Genomic DNA, 24,831 nt, shown 5'->3' with positions numbered 1-24,831 from the left:
GAGCTGTTCCTCAGTCACTACAAGATGACTATTGAGTAAAGACAGCTTTGTGAAGAAATGAGACATATCTTCTTCTGCCACAAAAGAAGGAAAGAAAAAAAGAATTACACTGTGAATCTCCGTGAACTGAAGCAGAACAGCATGAAGAGAAACCAGCAGCATCAAGAGAAAGAGTTAAGCAGAGCAATGAAAGCGCTGAGCAGAACAATATACAAATTAAAACCCATGAAACGTTTTACAGAGCTACAAGACAAGAGACCAACTTGGAAGTTAATTAATAGCTGCTGATATGTATGTTTTCATTTGGACAGGAGAACAGCAATAGTAACTGTTCTTTTAAAAAGCTTGGAACATTTTAGTTTGAATCAGTTACTGCTGGCCAGCTAGTTGTTGATTAGGCTGACGACAAAACACAGGTTTCTCTTCTTCTCATATGAGCTGTTTTTTTCTAATTAGTGGACTTTCATTGTACAGCAGTTATACAGAACAATTGTCATAATTAATATTTACAAATCAAGGGTTCTCATTAATCACCAAATAGGAACACTACATAGCAGCACATATCTGTTTGAATTTTAAAGTGAGTTGGACTGCTAAGTTACTGGAACTCTTTTGAAGCTCTGGTCTTTATTTCTTAATTGGAGATCATATTTATTACGAAGAAAGGCTGAAATCTTAAATGCTTTGGCATATGTCATGTTCATTTCCTTTGCTTTTCTAAAATGCTTGAGAGTTAAATCTGTTATTTTGTAGATTTGTTTTTTCAATTTGATTATATATTTTAATTCTACCTGTGAATACCTAAAATATCTTGTGCTCCAAATGAGACATTTTTTGCTAATACTTCTTGTAAAGCATATTCTGTAGAGGATTACTGCCATTCTTTCACCGTCTCTGTATTACCAGTGATTAGCTTTACTGACCAAAGGGAAAAAACTTCATAATATAAATCTTGGAAAAACACTTATAAAGCTCTTTCTGGACTTCTAAGTGTAAACATATATGAAGAGTCAACACTGTGCTGAGCACAACCTCATAGGTAATTATTAGTTACTTTATTATTAGATATTAGGGCAGTTAGTCATTAAAAATTCTGCTTCCTAAAGGACTTGCTAACATGCTTGTGACTAGAGTACTGAACACAGCTTCAGTAAAAAGTCCTGGTAAATACCACAGTAGTCAGTGTGATTCTTCATAGGTATAATCAAAATACATTTAAGTACAATAGTAAAGATAAAGCCATATTCATCTTTGGGCTTCATTATATATGGAAGAAATTACTTTTACGTATGGAAGAAATTTTTTTACGTACTCAGATATCTGCTAACAATGAAGTAGATAAAGAAGACAAATGATCTTTCTTGTTGCTGCAATTTGGACTATTTTGGGCTTCAGTCTGCAGTTTGATTTTTATTTCAATGGTTATTAATTATGTCAGAGAAGATGCCTGTGGGGTTTTTTTCAATAGTGTTTTTGGGGAGGGAAGGATGTAGATGTATTATATATGCATTAAATTTAACTGCAGGCTTGTTTGGGAAGGTTTTATTACTACAACTAAAAAAAAATCTTAAGATCTTGAGTCCTGTTTGTAACTGCCATTGATATATTCTTCTGACTAGTTAAATCTTGTAAAAGAACTCTTTATTTTGTGAAGGGCAGATATTTAGAAATGTGATGAGATGCTTGCTAGACTTTACAAAAGCACACAGAAAGTAACTCCAGGACCTTTTAAAAACACCATTTGGTACCCAAAGTTCTGTAAAAATCAGCTTGATGGTGATCTAACTTGTAGCCATCAGCAGCAGCCTTGTTCAATTCGCTGTTGAATGATGATTGTGATAAAGTGGCCAGATAAGGCATTCTGAGCAAAAGGTGAGTAAGCAGACTTAGCCAGGCTTCTGTGCTCAGCTGGTTTTATCGCTTCTTGCTTTTAAGCTCTCCACATCCAATCTTGAAGAGATGCCATTCATATAAACTTCTTATTTCCTGTAGTACTCATTCTTGACACAAGCAACATCTGCAATTACTAACGCTGAAGGAAATTCAGAAAAAAAGTTTCATTATTCCAGTTTTATTCAATTGATATATTGGCTGGTATATGGTTTATGCAGTTTGTTAGGTCTCTGAGTCCAGCGCAGCCCGAGGCATGTATGTAACTTTACAGGTGAAGATAGTCCTTTTCATCACAGTTATTTGTTTGAGGTGCATTCATGATTTTATGTGATCAAAGTTGTGCATGTAAAATAGTTTAATGTGTTATTAGGTCAGTATCTTATTCAGGGCTTCTAGTTTGGTGGTGTTTCACCAGTAGTGTTGCTAATTTTGCTCCATACTACCCTATAAAGTGCATTCTGCATTTTATCTTACTTTTTATTTAAGAAAAACTTCAAGAAAAAAACAAAAGGAACCTGACCCAAATCTTCAGTTGTTCTGACTAGTATTGCTTAGTCAGCCATAAACCAGATGTAGCTAGAAGCACAGAGGCATCAAGCAGGAGTGACAGAAAGAGAATAAAATAAAAGTCGTTATTTAAAAACATGGTAAATGTTCTTGTGCCAAATAGTCACTTTATCTTCTTTTGTCCTGCTAACTTTTATTTCTGTGCTATAAAAGTTTATTTACCCTACATAAATAATTAACCCACAAGTGAAAGCTTTTGCCTTAGTTTTCTCTTTTGTGTATATATAGTATGAGTATTTCAGACAACCTCAGGGAGAGGAAAAAGTATTTCTAAATGTGAAAATGTGATTTTAGAACTATAATAATGGTTAGAGTACTTTTATAAAAGTATAAAACCCCAGCTACCTATACTTTTCTTTGATACTGTCAAAATTCAACCTGGCAATGTTCTTATGATCAGCTCATTAATGCTTCATGTCTTCTGCTTTGAATGATATTTTCTGTCTGTGTGTTGTTCTTTAAGGAAAACGTAAAGGTTTATGGTTTGCTGGATCTGAAAGAGGTAGAACCTCCCTGGAAGCATGGATCTCCCTTTAAAATTCCATTTACTTGAAGCAGTTGTATTTTATGATTTCCTTTTTTTTTTCAGTTGTTAACTTTTTTTTTTTAGGATATTTGAAGAGAGTGAACAGCCACCTTTGTTAAATGAGGAACATCAGCTGTATAAACCATTACATCTCTCTTGCATTCCTCAGAAATCAGTCCAGTCTGTACAGACTATTAGATTCTCTACACAACGGACAGAAACAGGTACAGTGTGTTTCTAATTATCTTTTTGTGAGGATTTTGGCTCATCTATGAAGTAAATGAGTGGAAACCATGATGATAAATCTAGTCAACTGTTTCTACCGTGATTGTTGGCACCAGGCTTTCAAGCAGTTGAATACTTAGCCATCCTTATGTTTTGAAAATCTTCTGTGTCTGATTGTTCTCTCATCTGTGCTGTGAGAAAAGTGACGTCAGGTATATCCGATACGTAGTGTCAGAAAGATTTGAAACCTGCCCTTAGCAGCATTTGTAAATGAATATTATTTGTAGTAAATTGCTTGATACTTTCATGTTCTGCGATACCTTTCTTTTAGCTATCCAATAAGAGGAAAGTTTATAAGCTTTGTTCACGAATTCAATTTAACAATGCCATGCTTTGGATACTTAGTACTATTAACAATATTAAGTAGTGTTTATTACTTTAGGCAGAGAAGAAAAAGAAGAATCTGTGCAACACTCAGTGGTCACTAGCAGTTTCTCCAGCCAAGCAGAAAATCCAGCACAGGTATGCAGTTCTCCTCTTGGTAAAAACATGAGATTGTACGATATGTTTTTTATGCCTGTTTGAATTTAAAATACTTCAGATATACCCAGTGCTATTATATCTCATATAAAACTTGTTAACACTGGAACCAGGATGCTAAATCTTGCCTCCTTCAGTGTCATTCCTAATTCAACTGAAAATGTGTATCTTATTGCAAAATGATTCATGCTCTTATGAAGTGAGGCTTGGCTCACTCCCAAATAATATTGGTACTCCAAATAATACTGGTAATATTGGCTCCCTCCCAAAGTTTAGGTGGATAGTCTATCCAAAGCATTTTGTATAATAGTTTTTTAAGTTTAGAATAACCTATGTAGATTTACTTGATTGTGTGTAGCAAATTTTTGGAATTTGAAAACAGCACCATAATCTTTCATTACTGAATAATTATCAGTCATCTGCTCCATAGTGAAGGATTTCATAAAGGACTAAATGTGCGGGATTATATACAGGACTATACAGGACTCTGTTCAACAGCTCAATTCTGAAGATTAGTCAGAAAAAAAAATCCAGGCTCAGAGGAGTCAAAACCACTGGCAGCACCACTGTGTACACTTGAGGAGTCCACATTTTCCTTTTCTCACCCATAAAAACCCCAGCTCCTGTGGCACTTTTTCGAAAAGCTGAAGTGTTCTGCAGCTTAATATCTTAAATACACAAACACAGTGAAACAATCCAGAAACAAGTTGGAGGAACAACTTGCACAGGTATAAAAACTACTAATAAAATGTCATTAACTGCAAGAACTTTCATAGGACCAATAGATTATCAAAGTATAAAAGACATAGTCAGGTAAGGTAAGGCCACAGGAGAAAGTATGTACATTGTTTGCAATAGTTCTTGCTGAGCAAAAGTTTGGGGAAGTTTTCATACAAAAACCTTTATTTATAAGGGACATCTCACTGGATCTATTTCAACCCAAATTTTAATGAACCACAACATTTTTCAAGTAAAAAATTATGAGAACCAGTTGTGATTTTCTTAAGAATTTCAAGGAACTGAAAGATGAAGTGGGTGAATCACTAAATGATTTAGGATAGAGCCTGTGATAGAAGAAAAAGCCTTTATAAGATAAGACAACATGAAGAGCAAGGGCTAGATTGAGTGTAACAAGACCAGAGGAAATCTCAGACAGTTATGACTGGTGAGTGGCAAAGGGAGTTGATCATGATGAGGATGAAGGAAGGGCTGTTGCCAGGGTAATCCAGAGATGAGAATGGGAGGGTGGGATAGGTCCTAGAATTGCACTCAGGAGAATAGTGGGAAGCAGTAAGTCAAGGTTAAGGGAACTTTAAGAAAGGGTGATGGCAACAAGGAAAAGAGGATGGAATCTGAGGAAAAATAAAAGGAATGGAGGAAAGGAGGTTGCTATGGTTCAGAAGAGGAGTGCTGTAAGCTGCAGGAGCTGAGTGGCAGATGGATTCTGCCTACCCAGCCCTTGTGTCCCTCACCCCAAGTTGAATTCTGTTTGATATGTTTTACAAATTAAAAAGAAAAAGCAGCTCCCTGTGAAATAATGTGTTTCTGATGCTGAGGCATAGATTCCTAGTGTCACTGTGTGCCCTTAAGGCACAAATATGTGCTATGTATGAGAACTAGGGCTTCTGATCTGATGAAAATCTGTGAGGCGGGGAGTGCTTTTATGTTTCCTGCAGTTCTGCACTCCAGACATGCTTGCTTACATGCATACCCACTTTGGCCTTTAAAGATAGAGACAGGGCTGGCTGCAGTCCTTTCTGTGTTGTCAAGCCAGAGCAACCTGGTTGCAGTGGCAGAAAACATGACTAAAGTTGGTCTATTATGTAATATAATTTGTAAGACTAAGAAGTTAATTATTCATCTCTAGCCATTAATGCTGTAAATGAGACTTTATCAAAAATAGTACAAGTGGTTTTGGGTATCACGCTATTAAAAAGTTTAACTGGAGGTAATGCAAAGAATGGCAAAAAATGTTTGTATGACCCCTGAACAGAGTTTAAAAGAATGGATTTGAACTGTTTAAAAAGAAAACAGAGTGATATTGTCGAAGTAAAAATTTCATAAGCTGCTTCAGTTGAATTTTTTCCTGTGTTCTAGATGGTTAGTGGCAATGCAGGGACTAATTGTCCACAAATTGCTGAAGTTTCATCAATAGCAAGCTTGCAAAACCAAATGCAATTCAGGTAACTTTTCTTTAATAAAGTAGTTTTCATTATTGGGATTAAAGATTATGGAAATAATCACCATTCAGACAAGCAGTAGTGTTATTTTTGTGTTTTAGGCAGCTGATTCCTCCAAAGCAGATGACTCCTAATCAACAGTTTGAGAGTGAAAATACAACAACAGGTAAAGTACCACTGACATTTTTTGATAGGATGAGCTGTTATTCTATGCCAGATCAAATAATTTTAAAAGAGAAAAATACAGGATATTAACTTTGGCATTAGGTGGACTACCATTTATATTCCTTTTCCACCTTGATAAGTTAGTTTAAACTTGTGGGTATAGCAGGCAGGCAAAGTCCTAATTTAAATGGAGATTGAACTGTGCAGTAGCCACTGATGTGGGATGCATTCTGCATTGGCCAGTGCTAATGAGAGGAGCCTCCCAGCATCCTTCATGAATTCACACTCTAGTCTCAAATTGCAGGGATAAAATGAAATTCAGTAGGAAAACCTACCCAGAAAAGGCATGAGAAAATGCAAAGAAAAGGGTGATAATAAACTAAGTAATTTACGAATCTAGAAGCATCAGAATGAGATTATTAAAAATGACGGTTAACTTTTGAAACAGAAACAAAACAGAATGGTTACAAATGCACCTATCATTTTGAAATCACAAAGCACTGAGCTTTAGTTTAAATATATTTTTCTGCTTATCTTGCCGGTTTAGGTCTGTGTCAAAAATTACAGCCCTTTTTTATAAATAGAATCCTGATTATACATCCTGAGACACAGGAGCTGAGATCATAGTGCATGAAACATTGCATGGCCTGAAAATCAGGGAAGAAAGCCTGATATCATTCTCATTTCCCATCTTGGCTTTTGTCCAGTTCTTTGAGATACACTTCATCAGTCTCATATGGATGTTCCTTTTATATTGTTTTCACATGGTTTCTGTTGACTGGTATTAGCACTCTCAGACAGCAATATCTAGATTAGAAGAACATAGCAAACAATATGAAGCAGCCTAAGCATTACTTTAACGATAGTGAATAAGTGGCTGAATGAGAGGAAACTATTATGAAAATGGCCACATAGTGGGTTGTTATGAAAACCACAGTCAGAACACTTCCTTATCAATACCAGTGCCACATTAGTGCATCTTTTTCAAGGATTCTTTTCCACGACATAGTTTTTATTTATCCATTTAAAATGATGTTATGATACAAGCAGTGCTGACTTGTTTGTGTAGCAAACCAAGAGGCCAAATGTGATGATAAAGAAGCAGAAGATGAGTCAAGGGATTCTTCATATACACCTCAAGTAAGTGAACTATTTCTTATGTCATAAGTAATTATTTTATTTAGAGCAGTCAAATATGTTATCTTGACATATTTTAATCTATTGGTAAGACGTAAGTCCCAGGAATTGGCAACGTGACTCATTGTAAGGCACCCAACAGGTGAGAAGCCAGTCTGTGCTTTGTCATTATTAATACAGTGCTCATTGCTCTTGATCATGTCGGTGTTCTGTGGCTTTTTATATTCTCTCAACCACTGTGGGTTTTAGGACAACTATCCTTATGCACATAATATGTTTTTGTATAGAATTGGTGGATATCATTTTCATCAATGCGAGTTAAGATGCATGTGAACTTTTTTTTAACTGTTTGCATTTGAAACTCTTCTCCCACAAAACTGAAGTAAACAGGCTTTGTAGTTACTACAGAATCTGTATGGCTGCATTTGCACCATTTTATTAACTGTGTCTGAGTGAGTTCAAGCTCATGGCACCAGTGTATTCAAGCCAGTTGTGTGTACACCTTGCATATACAGGTTTATGTCAAGATCAAGTTTGAGATACTCCTCGTCTTCTGGTTGGCTCATTACAGACTCATGCCTGCAGGCAATTGATGGCGAAGAATATCTTTAAAACAACATTGAGTCTGATGGAAATTGCTCCATGGAATTCAAGTGTACATTCCCATTTAACATTTCCTGAGAGAGAGGAAATATCTCAGTCAACTGAAATATATTCTTATGGTGATGTTCCTTTATTTCACTAGGGAATATCAAGAGGGTTCCACTGTGACTTAAAGCATTATGCCAAGCCATAACTTAGAATGACATTTTTTAATTCAAAATCAGTGTTTTCAGTCACCCCACAAGATCCTTTATTTTTGGAATTAAATTTTTCATGTATAGTTTCAATCAGAATTGCATTTTAAATTATCTAAACTAAGGTTACAGTTGTAACTATGGTGAATATGGAACTGTGAGCATGTAATTAAATTCCCTTTATTTTTCATGAAAATAAAAATACCTAACTAACCCTAAAGCATATAATGAATATATTTATAGGTAAATAGACTAATGATATTTTGGGAAATTATATATTCCATAAACATTATTGTATGTTTCTTTTTAATAGGATGTACATGCATGTTATAAGTCAGGTGAGGATAATCCCGACACAGCAGAAGAAAATGATGAACTTTTTCTAAGAGCACCTGAAACACCTGTATTTGTAAGATCGCCTAACTCAAAGGAGAAGAAAACCCAGTTCTCTAAAACACCTCCATTTGACTTGTATGAATTCAGTTTTTATTTACATTTTGTGACCAAAGTTGTATTGATGTTTATTGTATAAGCATTTCCTTTATTTCTGAAAGATACTATAGAAAGACTTCTCTGGAAAGTTCTTCTGAACATACTCAGAGTTTTTCTGAGTTATACTAGATAATTTATTAGATTTTGTTCTTGGAGTATCATTTCTATTTGAAGCTATTTTGAAAGAAGGGGACTGTACTCAGAATTAATGAGAGATAAACCTTCTTTGTAGCTCCTTTACTAAAATTGTTGCCTTCTTCTGCAGTAATATTTTTTTAGACCAATTTCTATCCTTAAACTATTTTCTTGGAGTGGGGGGAGGGGGAAAGGAAGGGAATTGGTAAGAACACTTCACTTCTTTACAGACTAGTATTATCTGTTCTGCGTTGCAAGAAGTGAGCACTGATGGAAGCTGTAGGAATTTAAGAAAGTGACAGGAAAAAAAAATAAGCCACTTCATTACTTTCTTAAATTATTAATGTAGTTTCTTCCTTTGTCATTACAGCATTCATAATCTAGGTTGTGAAGAAGAAACACCAAAATCTCCTGCTTTCTTTTCTCTCATGGGCTTCTCCCAGAAGTCACCAGGCTTTAATTTGTTTGATTCTTCTGTGTTTGGGGCAGAAAATTCATCTGACGAGGTAAAAATGAGTACTTAAGAACATTAAATTTCCACAAAGCAAAGTATGCTAAGAAAGCAGCATTGACAGTGAATGAGGTTTTTCAGACCTACTATATTTTTATCAATTTTTTTTTTTTACTAGCCTGTTTAATTTTACATTTGATATCTTTTGAAAATGCTTATCTCCTTACCTGGTAATCCTACTAAGATGGCTTCTGATCATGGATCTTTCCCACGTGGACAATCATATGATTGGCTCTTGTGCAGATACATAGGTGAACTAGATTCACAAAAAGGTTTCTGGCTCAGCATTGCAATGTAAAACTTAAGGTACCCTAGCAGAATTCACAACTCTCATGCCAAGCCTGCCTCTTGCTGTGTTTCTGAAGGAGGGCAGTTACTTGAGAATGTTGTTTTTCTTCCCCCGCAAAAAGCAGAACAGAGAGGAAAGAAAGAGAGGAGTATCTATTAGGAATATTGAAAAGCAAATAAAGGTTAGCAGCCTTATTTAAGTGGAGGATTAATTGGAACAGGGAGTGGAATACAGGTTTTCCTTTTCCTTTGCAAATTGCCTAACTACAGTGCCATTTTTACTCTCCCTGGCCTAATAGATAGATAATTGGGTCATTTAGGATAGATGCATGTCAGAGCACAGTGGTTAGCGGTTAGGTATGGCTTGCTGGCAATGTAGATTCAAACCCCATGATGCAAATAAGGGATTTGAATCCAACTATTTCATACTCCAGGGGGTGTGCTCAGATCTTGAGGTAACTAGATAGAAGTTGGAGGAGGGAAGAAGAAAGTCTTTTATTTTGTGTTTGGCAAGGCATGTATTGGTGGTATCTCCTAGCATGAGCTGTATGTAGGGGATCAATAGACTGGTGGGCAGTTTGTGAACTGTTTAGAAATGAAGTACAGGCTAAGTCACCTAGCGCTGTCAGAAGCCATGTTATTCTGTGCCTGCTCAGCAGCAGAAACCAATAATTTAGCAGCCTCTAGCATGCTTGAAGTTGGAACTGCTTGAAGTTGGACTGGAGTTTTGGATTGATTATAAATCTAGCCTAAGAACATTTCTAAAGAGTGGTTGTACTGCTACTCCTTCTGGTATTGTCAGGTCCTACTCATGAGGGAGTAGTTCTCTCACTGCGTAGCGGTTTTCACAGAATGAAGTTATTTTGATTCTTTTTAGTTTAAAAAACAGCAGAAAATCAGACCAGGTTTTGGTCAGTTTTTAGACTGATGCTTTTTGAAGAGCAGAGGGACTCTGTTTGCTGATATAAGCAAATATTATGATAAACTTTCCCTTCAAAAAGTTTGCCTTGCAACTTTAAGAACTGAAATAAAAAATTTAATGCAGTTTGTAGAGGATATGAACATTCACTGGGAAAGCATCTTTTTCACCAATCTCAGATGAACTTACTGCATATCAGCATTAGAGCTTATATTTCATGTCTCGTTTGTTAAATAAAACAACTGTTACATTTCAGACAGGTGAAAGTTATTCTGCAGGAAACTTAAACCCCATGTCCCCACACAAAGATATTGGTAAGTTTGAAAGTGAAAAGCACTGGTATATACTAGCTCCCTTCTATTTGTGCTTTTATGACTGACAAGCTAATGATCCTGCTTAACAAGGCAGCCTTGCTTGTCTAAAAGGGTGTTCAATTATTATATATTGATTTGTGACCTTGTAATTCAGTGATTTATTCTGTGCATTTGTATTTTGACTAGCATAAATCTTTCCCTGCATATCCTGTCTTTTGCACTTCAGATGTACTAGAGGTCATGAAAAAATGAAATGGGGGTGAAAGAAATAGGGATTGTGTTAGGTGTGTTTGAAGCAAACTCTAGGAGGAGCTGCAAGAGAGAAGAAAATTTAATAGTATCAAAGTTTTCTAAGCTTTCTCATTCATAAAAGTCTGTCTTTTAATGTAAAAAGCTATAGTACTTGGTAAATACCACTTAAGACTACCAGTTCAGTGTTGGAAGAGTACATCTGTTGGGGTTTTTTTTACCCTCAACTAAAATGAAAATAGAGTTTCGATTTTGTTAGAGAAATCTAGAGGGTAAACTGACTTTCACTGATTTAAACCAGTGGAAGCATACAATGTAAAAATAGCACAAGTGAGGGAGGCGAATCAGACCTAATAAACCATATCTTCCACTCATACTAAGTGAGCTGTGCGTATTTACACATTCTGTGTGAAATCCTGGCTTTATTGAAAAGAAAAGTGATTTTTTTGAGGTGCTACAGGTGCAAAGCTACTTTCTTGAAGTGGATAAATATAAGGTTATATGCATACCTATTTTAGAGGAAAGTGCGTGGATTTTGTGTTATTAAATATAAAACTGGTGGTATAAATAGCTTTTATGTCTATACCTTTTTTTCTCAAAAGATTTCAGCTATTTGTCACACTGTAAGTTGATACCTTTGTATCAATTCTTTCTCTTCTAAAGAATAAAGACTTCTGCTGCTTAGTACTCAAAATATTTCACCCAGGGTATCGCCAAGAAGTGGTCTGTTGTTATAAATAATTTATGTGCTTCACACTTCTTTCTACATAGATTCCTAGTAATGCCCTCCCTGAAGCACCATTTATAATGCACAAGTAAACACACAACTGTAGGCTCAACAGGATGTAGGCAGTACAATATTATTACAAAAACATACTATGTTGAATGCAGTATTCTTTCAGTAAGATTTAATCTAATAATTAATTCAATGTGTATTCCATATAGGAAGCTTATTTGGGAAATCAGAAAATGAAGATGCATTTGCCTTTCCCTTCCCTCTGGAATCGTCTTCTCATGCATTTGGAGATGGAAAAGATGACTTTAGTTTTCCATTTGCATTTGGACAGGATCAGAGATCATCACAGTCTCCTTCTATGAAAGGTTTTCTTTCTTCCGTACAAAATACAAAGCCATTTACATTCTTTTGAATACCTTTGACTTCCTTTTAAATTCTTTTGCTACTTAGCCTTGACAAATGTTTTCAGTTTCTTAAGTTAAAGTACAAAGCATTTCATCTTCTCTTTTCATTTCATGTAAGAATACATTATTGCAGTTGCTGCAAGAGCATGTGTTCATCAAGCACACATGCTTTGAGATGCAGCTGTTATTTTTCTTACTTATTTTCTAAATACGTTGTTTTCATAGAATGTTATGATACGCTCTCCCTAAATTGGCACTTACAAGCAGCAGAAATATCATTTTACAATAGCATGTAGAGTTAATTGAATATCTGTGACAGAGCATTTAAACTTCTAGGTGAGTGCTCTCAGTCTTTGATATAAAATAAATAGCTTGTGTGGAAAGTGTTAGTAAAAATAACTTTACTGCAGCAGTCAAAGCTGAATTTGAGTTAAATACAGTGTTCTTAAATCTGTTAAATTATATGTTTCACACAGAATATTTATAAAGTTTTTGAAATAAACATTTTTGTTAATTTTATGTAAGGTTCTGTTACTATCTAAAGTGAAATAATGTTGTAGTTACAATACTTGACATTTCAACTTCTGTTTTTTTAAATTTGAAACACTGAAAGCAAAGTAAGGTCCTTCCACATTTTCTAGTATCTTCTGGAAAAAGATACAAAAACAGTCAGTCTCCAAAGTCAAAATGTAATCAGTACAGGTATATCCATTGGTTCTCCACAAATGGCTTTCCTTCTGGAATGGCTGGCCGTGAAGACAACATCACAGTTACTCAACAAGGAATGCTGTCTGTTCTGAGCCATCCACCATACTGTACACTGTAAATTTTTCAAAACCAGCAGTTTCAGAGTTATGGCATTTAAAGCAGCTACTAGATCATTTTTGAGTTAATCTTTTCTGTTACATGTGAAACAGATTATTAATTTTTGAAAGTCTTTTTGAAGTTAATAAGGGAATTCTGTTTCTCAGTCACTTACCATAAAGAGGGATTACCCTTGACAACGAGAAAGCAAGATGCTGGAAGGTAAGCAGAGCAAATAAAGGGGAGACCACATCACTCACCAAACTTCACAAAAAAACATTTCGAGTACATAAACTAGACAGAGGGGCACTTGGAGCGAGTGGGACAGGCTGATGAAAAACATCCTACCACATCCTACCACTGTAGTCTGCACAGTCTGCCAATGAACTGTCAACAGAGCCCTAAGAGGAGTAGAGTCCCCTTTCCCTTTGCTGACCTGCAAAGCCCTGAGTGACCAAGAGCTCAGTTATCTATGTCACAGCTTCTTCTATCTGCCAAACCCCTAAATGCCATAGGACCATCTTTATGCAGCCCAGCTTCTCCTTAAATTCTTGTGCTTCGAGAATGGTGAAAGTTGGGTATTTTTGAAGGATTCCAAAGAAAGATTCAGGAAGCCTAACTGAAGTGCTGCTGAGATCCAGCAAATAAGAAGTGGGACACATGGCTTTGGTGGACTTTATTTATCTGCTCATCTATTTTAAACAGCTTTTCTAATCTACTGCATACCTGGACATCTGAACACTTAAGCTGTAGGCAAATTTGAGAGCTGACTTAAGTTTTTTGGGTCATGTTTTAGGGTATGCTACTGACAGATATTCTTCTGAGATAATTTAGAAGGCTAGAAAGTGCAATTTTATTAGCTTAGTTATTCCATAACTGAACCTTCATTTCCTGTCATCTGATGAATTGTGTCATCCTTGTCTCTGACCTTTATAGTCCAGTAGTCAAAGCTGCTGGCTGGAGTGGGAGAAACCATAGTCCAAGATCTTGTTGGATGATTACATACACAAATTGGATAACTTGATGAATAACAGTAAAGAGAAAACTACTGCAGAAAAGGCACTACCCAGTGTTTGGGATGATTTTATGAGCTCTGAGAGATGTTCATGCTGTGACATATGGTTAGGAGAAGCTGCTTATAAATGCTCACTGAGCTACTTTACTGGTATCTGTCAAATTCTGCCTTAAAGTGATTCTTTCTTATAATGCCTATAAAATCAATAGCAGTTATGTTGTTGGATTGCTGAGACTGAAACCCGTCACAGTGACCAGTTTTGTTTTGTTCTGTCCTTTACATACACACTTGACTATGTCCATCTCCTGTCTGAAAGTGTAAGCAGAGATCCTCTTTGTCAATGTAGCTTTGTCAATGTTTGAGAATAGAGTGCTATTTTTTCATTACCACTTGTTGTTTGACATTATTACCCCCATGGTGCGGATATGGTAAATGGATTGTGTGCTTGTTCCTCATTCCTCAGTGGACAATCTTGATTTGTATCATGGCTGAAGGCAAAGAAAACTAGCTCAGTTGGCTCTGAACTCCAGTAGATGAGAAACAGGTAGCACATGCATACTACAACTTAGCTAGAGACCATAACCTCCAGCAGAGGGATAGCGATGGGCAGCTGGGGAGCTGTAATCCCTTAAAAGCAGTGCAGCTGTCTCCAAAGTGATAATATGGTTATACTTTATACTTGAACTGTAAACTCTTGGAGGCTGGGGTTGTCTTTTTGTTCTGTCCCTGTATTATATCTAGTAAAACAGAGTTCAGGTTCATAACTCAGTGATGAGATAATAAAAGAATAAGAAAAAAAATCCCTGTTCTAAATAAGCAGAGCAGGAATTTGACTTTGAATGTCCTTTGAATCTCATATGAGTATCCTAATCGGAAGGCAAATGTTTATTCAGGAGACTGCTATCTTTATTGACCATCTTATTTTTTAACGGCATTTTTGCCTGAATATTGTTTCACATGAAAATTCCTCATAAGAGCTAGTGTGCTGCCCAGTATTATAGAAGACTATGGATCAGTGCTGGTTACATATACTAGATCATCAAAATGGTAGGGAATATCATGATATTTGGATAAAGCTGTTTGTTTTTGAATTTGTTGAGTACCATTTTTAAACACTAGTCACCTGCTGCTGCCAGGAGGAAGACACTGATGCCTCAGGTATCTTTGTCTCAGAGAAATAATACCTATACTGGAATGTTATTTTTCTGATTAGAAATAACAGAAAGAGCATTTCTCCATATTTGCTTTACTGTTCGTAGGAGATTTCCATTTACAAAATACTTATTTTTATCCCACAGTTAAAATATATATATATATATATATATATATATACAAAGTATGGCAAAGGAGTTAAGAGGAAAAATCCCACTACCCTCCAAAAATTATTTTTCCACAAAGAGCCCTATAGTTGTGTAGCATTTTTTCAGTTAGAAGCATCATAATACTGGGAATTTCATTATAATTTGTAAGGTCTTATTTAACAAGGACCATATCAACTATTTTACTGGTAATTTTACTGATACACAAACATAAAGCATGCTTATAAACAGTCCAGGATATTTGGGTAACAAATAAGCAACAGATGGACAGGTTTGAGGCTAAAAAAAAAATTTTTAAACTATCAGGTAAAGACTATTGGAATGACTTCCAGCACTTGTGGGATATAGCATTTATTCTAATGTAATCCTGTTTTACTGCTGCACACAACACCTTTGATGGAAAATTAGATACTCATCAAACTGTTTTCACTCAAAAATCAGGTTTCCCAATTTAGAGCAATTCGGTTGTTTTCTGTAACTTCATGGCTAAGTCTATCAATATCAAACACATGCACATCTTACCATTCTGTAGGAGGATTTTTATTCTGCTGTTATAAATAATGCTTAAGGTGATAAAAACACAAGAGCTCCTCAATTTTACATCAGAAAAAAGGTTCAGTGCATATCGTACTGTTAAAATTGGTTCTTTACCATATTCATTTTTTAATGATGCAATCATGTGAAAAAAATTTATATATAAGGTCACACGATACACTCATCTCACATGGCTGGTCACTCATTTTATATGTAAAATAGTCAGAGCAACCAGAATTCTGGGTGGGAAGAAGTGCAGTGATGCAACTGTTATGAAGCTGAGTTACAACACACAGTGTTAATTAGAGAACGCTGAATGTAAGTAGTGGGTGTATTTTTAGCTACTCATTAAGATTAAGTTTAGGATGAAAAAATATCACCTGGAACTTTAAAAATCAAACAGTTCATTAAAACCGTGGTTTCAGTTGCAACTGTTTCAGTCTGAGTTGCAGTCTTTCCATACAGTCCAAAAAATATCTCTATATAACTCCACGGAAATTCTGTACATGGTTGCCTGGCAAACTTGGGCCGTAGGTAAAGATACATCTCTGTTTCATTTCTTATTTCAAGATTGTGAACATAATTAAAACTTCATGTTGGAAGTAAAGTGGCAGCCTAAATATGTGTGGGTAAATGCAGACTTTGGGGCAGTGGTAGAAGAATCATTGCATCATAAGAAAACAATCTTATACTACAGCGTTAATACGCTTAAGCATGTCAAGGAAATAAGCTTTAAGTGCTACTTATTGTAACAGATTGGAATGTGTAGACTTACAGTATTAGAGGTAGTAATCTCCCCACTGCAAGGCTGATTGCATGGGTAGCAAGAGTTGGTTAATCCTTTTCGGCCAATGGCATAAAATAAGGATTAGTTTTTCATTTACTGCAGCTGAGTGGGTCATTAGGCTCCAAAGACACTAATGAGCCTGAACAGGCAAGTGGATTCTGGTTTCACAGTTACGGGCTAAACTAAAAGGGATGATTCTGGTTTTTAATAATTTAAAACGTGATGTTTCAGTGATCATCTTCTTGAAAAAAAATGAGTGAAAGCTGTAACCATGGATCACAAACCTGGAATATTTACTTTTTCTCTCAAAACCTGAGTTGTTGCCAGATTAGTTGCCTTAGAGGCTGAATGGCTCATTTAGAAATATCTCCGTTGCCTTGCTTTTATGTTCTGCTCTTGATGTCTCCAGAGTTGACACAAGTCACATGCAATCAAGTCTGTATTCCTGGTGGACAGGCACTGTCCTAATATTCTCTGACTCACACCCAGGTTGTTTGCAGCTCAGCAGTTCTGCTTCCAGACACATCACTTTGTGTTCTGATGCTAACATCTTGCCGAGAAATTGCCTCTTGGCACGTTGTGTCTTGAATACTGTACCTTGCTTGATTTGATGTGAAGATGATGCTCTTTTTAGCACTTGTAACACATTACCTTCGAGAAGGTAAGTTCTTCCTCCCACCTTGCTGTGTCCTAGATTTTCTTCTTTTCAGTAATCAACTGTATTCACTAATAATAATATACAGCCTATATTTCAGATTATAGATGCTACTAATTTCAGATTACAGATGCTACTCGATGGGTATAAAAGAAAATATCAGAAGATGGACAGTTCAATGTTAAAAAATGTTTAAACATATACAACAGGCAAATAATTTGATTGTTATGATCTTCTAGGAGAACTAACATCAAATATTTTAATAACATAAACTTTATTCCATGTTGTTTCACAATCTACAAAATTATTTCACAGCACTGTATTCCAAAAACCTTTGAGATCAGAGTTACAGAAAATCAGGGAAAGAAGCCTAGGGCTAAGTGATAAAAGTTCTGGCTAGTAGGGAACCAGATGTTATGACTGGTGGGAAACTTGGTAGTTGACAGTCCGTATGGAATCTCAGTTTGGAGCTTGCAGTTCTTCTCTGCTCCCTTCTGCTGGAGTAGGACTGCCTTGAGCTAACTCTGGGCTCTTGCTGCTTTTTCTCTTTCTCTTGAGGCACATGTTTGGCTAGTTGTACTATTTCCACAAAACGCATGATGCTGTGATCAGTGATACTGATTGCTAACACAGCTGCAGAGAGCTCATGTCCAGAAGCTATGGGTATCAGTAGAAGTGATTAGAAAATGTTTCTTACGGTTACCCACGACGTCTGTTGTAAGTAATATTTCCATTACATTTCAGGGAGGTTCCAAGCCTTTGAAGCATTCTAGCCATTTCCCAAAGCAGGACCAGTGTGTACCACAATTTCAAGTCATGCCATATGGGTAGACAGATGTCACCTGATGCAGTACATGCTTCAGAATGATTTTTGCCTTGGAAATCTTACCCCAAACACTTGACCAGTCATGTTTCTCATTGATACTTATACTGAAGGAGTTATCATATGCAGCTGCCTATTTCTGTTTCTCCCTCACAGCTGGAAGAGGCTCTCAAAAATATTCCAATTTACTACCCATGCCATCTTAGACATGAAAATGTCTAAGCTAAGGCCCTGACCACCTATGCTCATTGCACACCCCATTGCTTGCCACTGATGTTGTTTTCCAAGAAGAGAGATGCAGAACACGGCTTAGACTTTTTCCAGTTCCAGAAAAATTGCATTTTCAACTAAAAGTTGTGTTTGTCCTTCTGTGCAGGGCAAGCTCAATTCCTACACCACGGTGAACTAATACTTACGAATCATCGTCAGAGGCCAAAGAGCCATAGGGTTTTGGTAAAAGAGATGTAAAAAACAGATTACGCTGAAAACTTCAACACTGAACTTCAGAGGTGCTTTTAAATCCAAGTTGTTCATCCATTCCAGAGCACTCAAAAGAAGCTGATTCTAAGAAGCAGGTCATTACTTCATGTAAACTTCCACTTTACCTTGGATTGTGCTCTTACCAGGTTTCGCAAGATAGGCAGGTTTTTTGCTAGCACAAGGGAAACATTCTGATTGCAAAAACTGTGTTGGATAGATTTTCTCTTTTAACGTGACTTCAAATAACTAAAAGCTATGAAGGTGGCTCTACATTTTGTGGGGTTTTGCTGTTGTTGTTGCATGAGCTTGTATTTCTAGTTTTCCAACTGCAAATTAATGTAGGGTAGTAGTGATCAAAATTTTAACTGCCAAATGCCTGGTGTCATAAGTGATAAGAATGTAGTGTCATCATCCATTCTAGACAGAGCTGTATCAAAATTACCAATTGTAATTGTGACTTTTTTTTAAGAATTGGTAAAAAAGCCAATAATTTCATGGACATGGAAAATTGTTCACACTGATCTTTTAAGTAATCCTGAGACATTCTTGGCGCACACCAGTAGGACACTTGAACAACCTGTCTTGTGTTGCGTTGAAATTATGGATCTGCTATAGGTAATTATATGGCCACACTATCACAGTCATTGAGCATTGCACAATTCTCAATAACATAACGAGGAACTGAGCTTGGGTTTGGATTGCTGAAGGTCCTGCAGGAAGTCCCCAGCAAGCAGGAATGTCAGCTCAGATCTCCTGTTCAGTCTATTGCTACTGCTTGTACCACCGGACCATCTGTGGGTATGTAAAGGACAGTTATCTGCATAGCTGTCAATAGTAACATTCCCAAGGGCCACATCCATGTAAAAGATTTGAGAAGATTAATGGTAGGCAAGAGCTTTTTGTGCTAGCATCAAGGGACCACAAGAGTGTCTTTTTTGAGAAATCAGAAATACGACAGTGGAATGATCAGATACAGATCAGCTACCTTCATAGATAAAAGCATCTGTGAATTCGCTCCAGGTTACCTGGACTGCTTCTGACATTATAATAACCAGGGACTGGGATGTGGTAGATTCATGCATACCTTCTGCTCATGTCCCCATGTGATTTTGGAGAAAGAGAAAGGCATAGCTGTTCTAAAACAGAAGCATTCCTATCTCGCCCAAATTGCCTTAGTGTTATTTTGGCACTTGGAGAGTGTCATCTCTATGATGCAAAGCAAGTGCCAAGGGTTGAGGCATAAGTCTTTTCCAGTATGTAAATCGCACTTTCTCAACAGCACACAGCTGGCAGCATTATGCTCCACTTTGCAGGTTTATAGCAGCAAGCTCACATATTGTAGCGTCAATATTTTAATACAGACCATTTTATATCACAAAACAGAAACAGAAAGATGCTCCAGTGGATTCTGCATGTATTTCAGTTCCCTTTGTTGAGTTTTATTGGAGCTGACACTACTGGAATAAAGTGGGTTGTCAAAGGCTGGGCAGAGCACTTTTATCATTTGCAAGTATTGGCATAAAGTAAAATAATGATTTGGATTTCTGTTTTCTGTCTTTTGTGGCTTACATTGTCAGTTATGGTGATGTTTTTGACAAGGGAGTGCTGCTGGGTTAGTGATTTCTTCCAGAGCTTCAGAAATAGTTAAGTTATCTGTTATTACCATCATATCAGGACTGACAGCTGATGGTCAGTGCTTATATATTGTCTTTGTAAATTACAAAATGAAGTTGGGATCAGCAAATGGCTCTCTCCTGCTTTTGGAGCTCAGCAATCAGTTGTCATGGACTTATAATTCAGGCTTGGTCACATTCTTAGGACTTGTTAAGTTGTGCAGAACAACTTCAGAAAATATTTTTTTGCAGTAATAAAGCAAGGAAGATGAAAATGTCATTCTCAACATTTCTTTTGAAAACTTCTCATGTTTTGGAAATATTTATTACCTTTGCAAGTTCCTGAGTGGAAGAAGGTATTTCCATTTCACAGAAGACAAAACTGAAGTAGAAAGAGTTATTGTTGAAAATGTCAGTACAGTTGCCTAATGTTAAACAACTAAATCAATTTTTAGACACCTAACAAAATAAGCTGATGAGAAATGCACCATGAATTTTGGTGCAGAATTATGAATGTATGTATTTAGCTGTAAACATTCATTTTGGAAATGCTGGTTTAAATGTCTTGCCCAAATTCACCGACCAACTATCAGCATTTTCTTTATGGTAATCTTATTGCACAAAGAAGATAATAGATGTTAGATAATAAATGTTAGTGTATCACTTATCGGCAAATCTATCAACTCTGACAAACTAAAAAATTTGGAGGGAAGATTGTTTAAAAAAAACCCTCTCCAATTAATAGGGGGTTGTTTATGTGATTTATGAACAGTAATGGATAACAAATGTGTGCTTCTATTAGCTGGTTTTGTTACATATCACAGTTCAGTGACTGATGCTATCGTAGTTTTATAACAGTGATCCATACAGTTAGCCTTTAACTATACCTCTGATCTCTCTAAGTGAAACACTAATCTTTATAACTAGAAGGTTAACTATATCTTTGAGAGTTTTAGCATGAATATAGTTTAATTAATGCAGCAGGATTAAAAAAAATGGAGAGAAAGGCAAAGTTTAAATATTGAGGTCATATAATTAACTCTCCACTCATATGACTAAATGGTAATTAGGTACCAAAACATATAGCTGCATTACAATGTAATTGCAATGTAGCTGTGGGGAGCTACACAGTATGACCAGTGTTGACATTGATATCGGCAAAAGAAAACACCAAAGCACTGCTAAATATTTTGATAATATTGCTGAAGTTTCAGAAACTCTGTAATATTGGACCAAAGCCTAGTTTTATTCAGTCAGCTACTCCTAAATAAAAAGTAGGTTGCCTTTCTTATTCAGTGTATATGAGAATTGGATAAACTTGGCATAAATATTCCTAGCTGGGAAAACGTCACTAGTGCTGTGGCAGGAGACTCAAAGGATTAATTTGGGAGCAATCCTTCCTGTTTTCCCTTAAACAGTAAAGGCAAACCTGCATCTGGATTTCTTTGTAGTTACAGCTAGGAGACCTATGTAGCAATTACCACTCATACTACAGGAGTGCCCACAGGGCGCAGCTTTATTTAGGACTGCATTGTGTTAGGCACAATGAGAGAGAGTCCAGACCTTAAAGGTTTTCCAATTTAAATAGACTGGGCAGACAATGATAGACTGGTGATGAAAATGCTGAGTGCTTCCCACAAGTGCTAAGCACCTTGGATTTCCAGGGATGCCAGTAAGAGTTAAGGTTGCATAGGCCCTCTCAATACCAGTCAGTCCGCTCTGTCAAGCCTGTAGTACTCACTATAAGGAAAGCAAAAACTAAAAAATAAAAATAAAAAAAAATAATTTTCTCTGCTAGTTTCATAGCATTTGCAATGGGAAAAAAATGCCTTAAAAGAAATATTTGCGATTTGAAAACTGTGATGGCTGCAATTAAGACAGACTTCCTCTTCCTGGCCAGGTTTTGTTAGGATGTCTTGGAAATGCATCATGCACCAAATTCAAACTGGGCCATTTCCACTAGATCAATGTTACTGACAAGTCGTGCTCTGAGCAGAGTTGTCATCGAGAACTTAAGCTGGGAGAAATTTATAAAACCTGAAAAACAGCAGCTTTCAAAGTGTTGAATGTCCTTTCAAGTGTATGTCAGTCTATAAAGATGATGAAAGAATAAATCTGATGAGGGTAAGAGAGACAAATAGCAAGATGAATAATGTCACGGAGAAAACCTTCGGTATCAGAGACAGACTGACAATTAGTGCCACAGATATGACACACTTTTTCCTTGTTATCTACAGACTGTATGCAAGACTCTAGGTAGAATTAGTCAGTGCCTGCACACTCCAGCGCTTTCAGAACCAGATTCAAGAACAGTAAGGTAAATCCATGCATAAATGTATATAGCTCAGCATTTAGCATGATTCATTATATCACTTTTGTGCAGCAGCAGCCCATATGCAGTTAAGTCAGCATAAAGATACTACAGTCAACGGCATTATATCAGGGAAATGGCCTGGGAATCTGGCCTTATTTTTCTTATAGTAAATACCATCTCTATTGGAGTTATTTTTATTGTCATTACCAGAGGCAGAACTACAGCTTCTGGCAGCTGTTGCGGGAGGTGAAAGAAGGCCGTCCATATGGCTCTGCAAATCGTATCCGAGACATCTTGCGTTTGGGAAGATTCTTACAAATGTCAATGATGGGTCATTCAAGGCCTGATTTCATATTGCCAAAGTCAATTGGGATTTTGCCATTTATTTTAGTTAGGAGCAGAAACAAACCCTTAATCCCTGGCAATTCTGTTTGTATTACATTATACACAGCATGACACAGATGTGCACAGCATCCTGTGAAAAACACAGGGCCGTGTGCTGCCGTCACTCAGCCTCCAGCAACAGTGAGACTGAAGCCAGAGTGAACATGCAGATAGGCAGGTTTTGGCCTCCATTTCAGGCCCCCAGTCCTCAATTTTCTACCCCTGCATTAGTACGCTGTGAGAGAAAATAAATTTGGGGAAGTAGATGTGACTCACTGAACCCGTTAGTGCCATCCCCAGATCGTTACTGGTAAGTCCTCAAGATGCTGATGGTATCAGCTAGCCAGATGCAATAGGCTGGTTAATGCACGTGTCATAAGATCTGGAGCAGAGCGCAGGGCATGTGCAAAGCGAAAGGATGGGGCATTTAAACAGAGGTTTGAAGCAGGGAAGGACAAGCAGGAAACCAGAGAGAGAAACGCAAAAGGGCAGGATAGCGGAACAGGATCAAGAACTGTGAAGAAGGAGCACTGGGTGGAAAAATAGGTCCCCAAATGGATCCTGTTAATTCCGGCTGAGTCATTTTTCTTTGGTCCAATGTTTCACCTCATCAGTATCTTCTCCCCACTGTGTGCTGGCTCCAGTGGAAGCTGGGCAGTACACCCAGGGTATGTCCTGCTACTGCTAGGGCTTTTTCACTGCTTTTACTGCTTATTGTTCATACCTCAATAGCTGGTTACATCAACTTAGGAGGGCAGTGATCTGAAGGCAGACTCAGGTCTGCTCCTCAGAGAGCAGAACTGTTGCTGACATGGAGAGCAGCAAAGAATGGCAACTCGGAAAGCCCGATACGGGAATTTCAAAGCATCTCTGTGCTCCTACTTATGTAACTTCTCCTTTGTATTCAGTGCCAGGCCTGGCATACGCTCCTCGTGCACCAGCCCTCTGTGACCCCTGCATAAAGTATCTTTTCACTGTGTGTTTGCTTACAGCATGACTCATTATTTGGGAATGCCGGGGCTCTTCGGGCTGCATTTTTGACCTGAACATGCCAAAACCGTCTGTCTTCATTTGCGAAGTTGGCTGCGCTTAATCTAGGTATTGCTCCAGGCTGACAGACTCTGCTAAAACTGGTTTCTGCATCTCAGCTGCTTGCACACTACTGGAACAGGACTCCTGTTTGGCCAGATTTTGGACATACTGTTAGGAATGCCAGGACTTTCAGAGCACCACTATGAAGGATATGTGTGTCGCTGAGTGTGGGATCTTTCGTAACGGATGGAGCTAATCTTTTGGACTCAGAGTTCACTTCCTTATCTCCTTGTTACAGCTGTAGGTACCAGCTGAGTTTAAGAAATGAATTTGCTGACAGAGCTTTCCAAAAGCAGCAATATTTATCATATGAGTTTGTTTAATAATGCGGCTAGTGTTAACTGAATCTGGTTACATTCCTAATACTGTCTCCAAGTCTTGCAAAGTCAGCAATGGCAAAGTACATGTTGCTTCAGCTTTTTTCCTCTTGCCAATACTTGTGGTGTGGTTTCAGTACCATCCACACGCTCCTATGGCTGACAGACCTGCCTGCTCAGGCATTGCATGTTCAGCAAGAGAATTATCTTTACAAACTGAGTATGTATAAACACAGACTCACATACACAAATTAGCAGCAATACGTTCACGGTTACTTACACACCTCGGTCATCACCTTCTCACTTCCTGAAGCACATGTTGATATAAGAAGGTCTGGTGCTAGTGCAGATATTAAAAAAAACGCTGAATTAACGTACATATGTTAAAGAAGCCAATGTCCTTGTCTATCAGTGTCATTGAATAAATATGTAAGTAGAACAGCCATAAGGGCAGTGTTCCCACTTCTGGGGCCTGTCCTATTCTGTTGAGACCAATGGCCAAACTCCAAATGTACTTGTTTCGTTAGACTTAGTCTCTAGGGAGGTGGATTTGTCCCTCAGCTCTGTCACAAGCTTCCTCTCAGTCTCTGGCAAGTCACTAGTTTACCTGTACCTC

General features: G+C 37.2%; 1 protein-coding gene across 1 annotated transcript in view; it reads left to right on the top strand.

The window, feature by feature from the left end:
- C5H14orf39 (chromosome 5 C14orf39 homolog) overlaps positions 1 to 12,086 on the top strand; it is a 31,755-nt gene extending 19,669 nt beyond the window's left edge. Inside the window, exons 9-17 of the mRNA XM_026114268.2 lie at positions 3,071 to 3,210; positions 3,654 to 3,733; positions 5,849 to 5,934; positions 6,033 to 6,097; positions 7,166 to 7,236; positions 8,344 to 8,501; positions 9,028 to 9,163; positions 10,632 to 10,689; positions 11,884 to 12,086. Of these exons, the coding sequence (XP_025970053.2) occupies positions 3,071 to 3,210; positions 3,654 to 3,733; positions 5,849 to 5,934; positions 6,033 to 6,097; positions 7,166 to 7,236; positions 8,344 to 8,501; positions 9,028 to 9,163; positions 10,632 to 10,689; positions 11,884 to 12,086 (997 nt within the window). The remainder of the gene's footprint in view (positions 1 to 3,070; positions 3,211 to 3,653; positions 3,734 to 5,848; positions 5,935 to 6,032; positions 6,098 to 7,165; positions 7,237 to 8,343; positions 8,502 to 9,027; positions 9,164 to 10,631; positions 10,690 to 11,883) is intronic.
- Positions 12,087 to 24,831: the final 12,745 nt, after the last annotated feature.

This window comes from Dromaius novaehollandiae, chromosome 5, assembly GCF_036370855.1.
Source record: "Dromaius novaehollandiae isolate bDroNov1 chromosome 5, bDroNov1.hap1, whole genome shotgun sequence".
NCBI lineage: Eukaryota > Metazoa > Chordata > Aves > Casuariiformes > Dromaiidae > Dromaius > Dromaius novaehollandiae.
The sequence above is the reverse complement of the archived record's forward strand: the minus strand, read 5'-3'. Positions and strand labels throughout refer to the sequence as shown.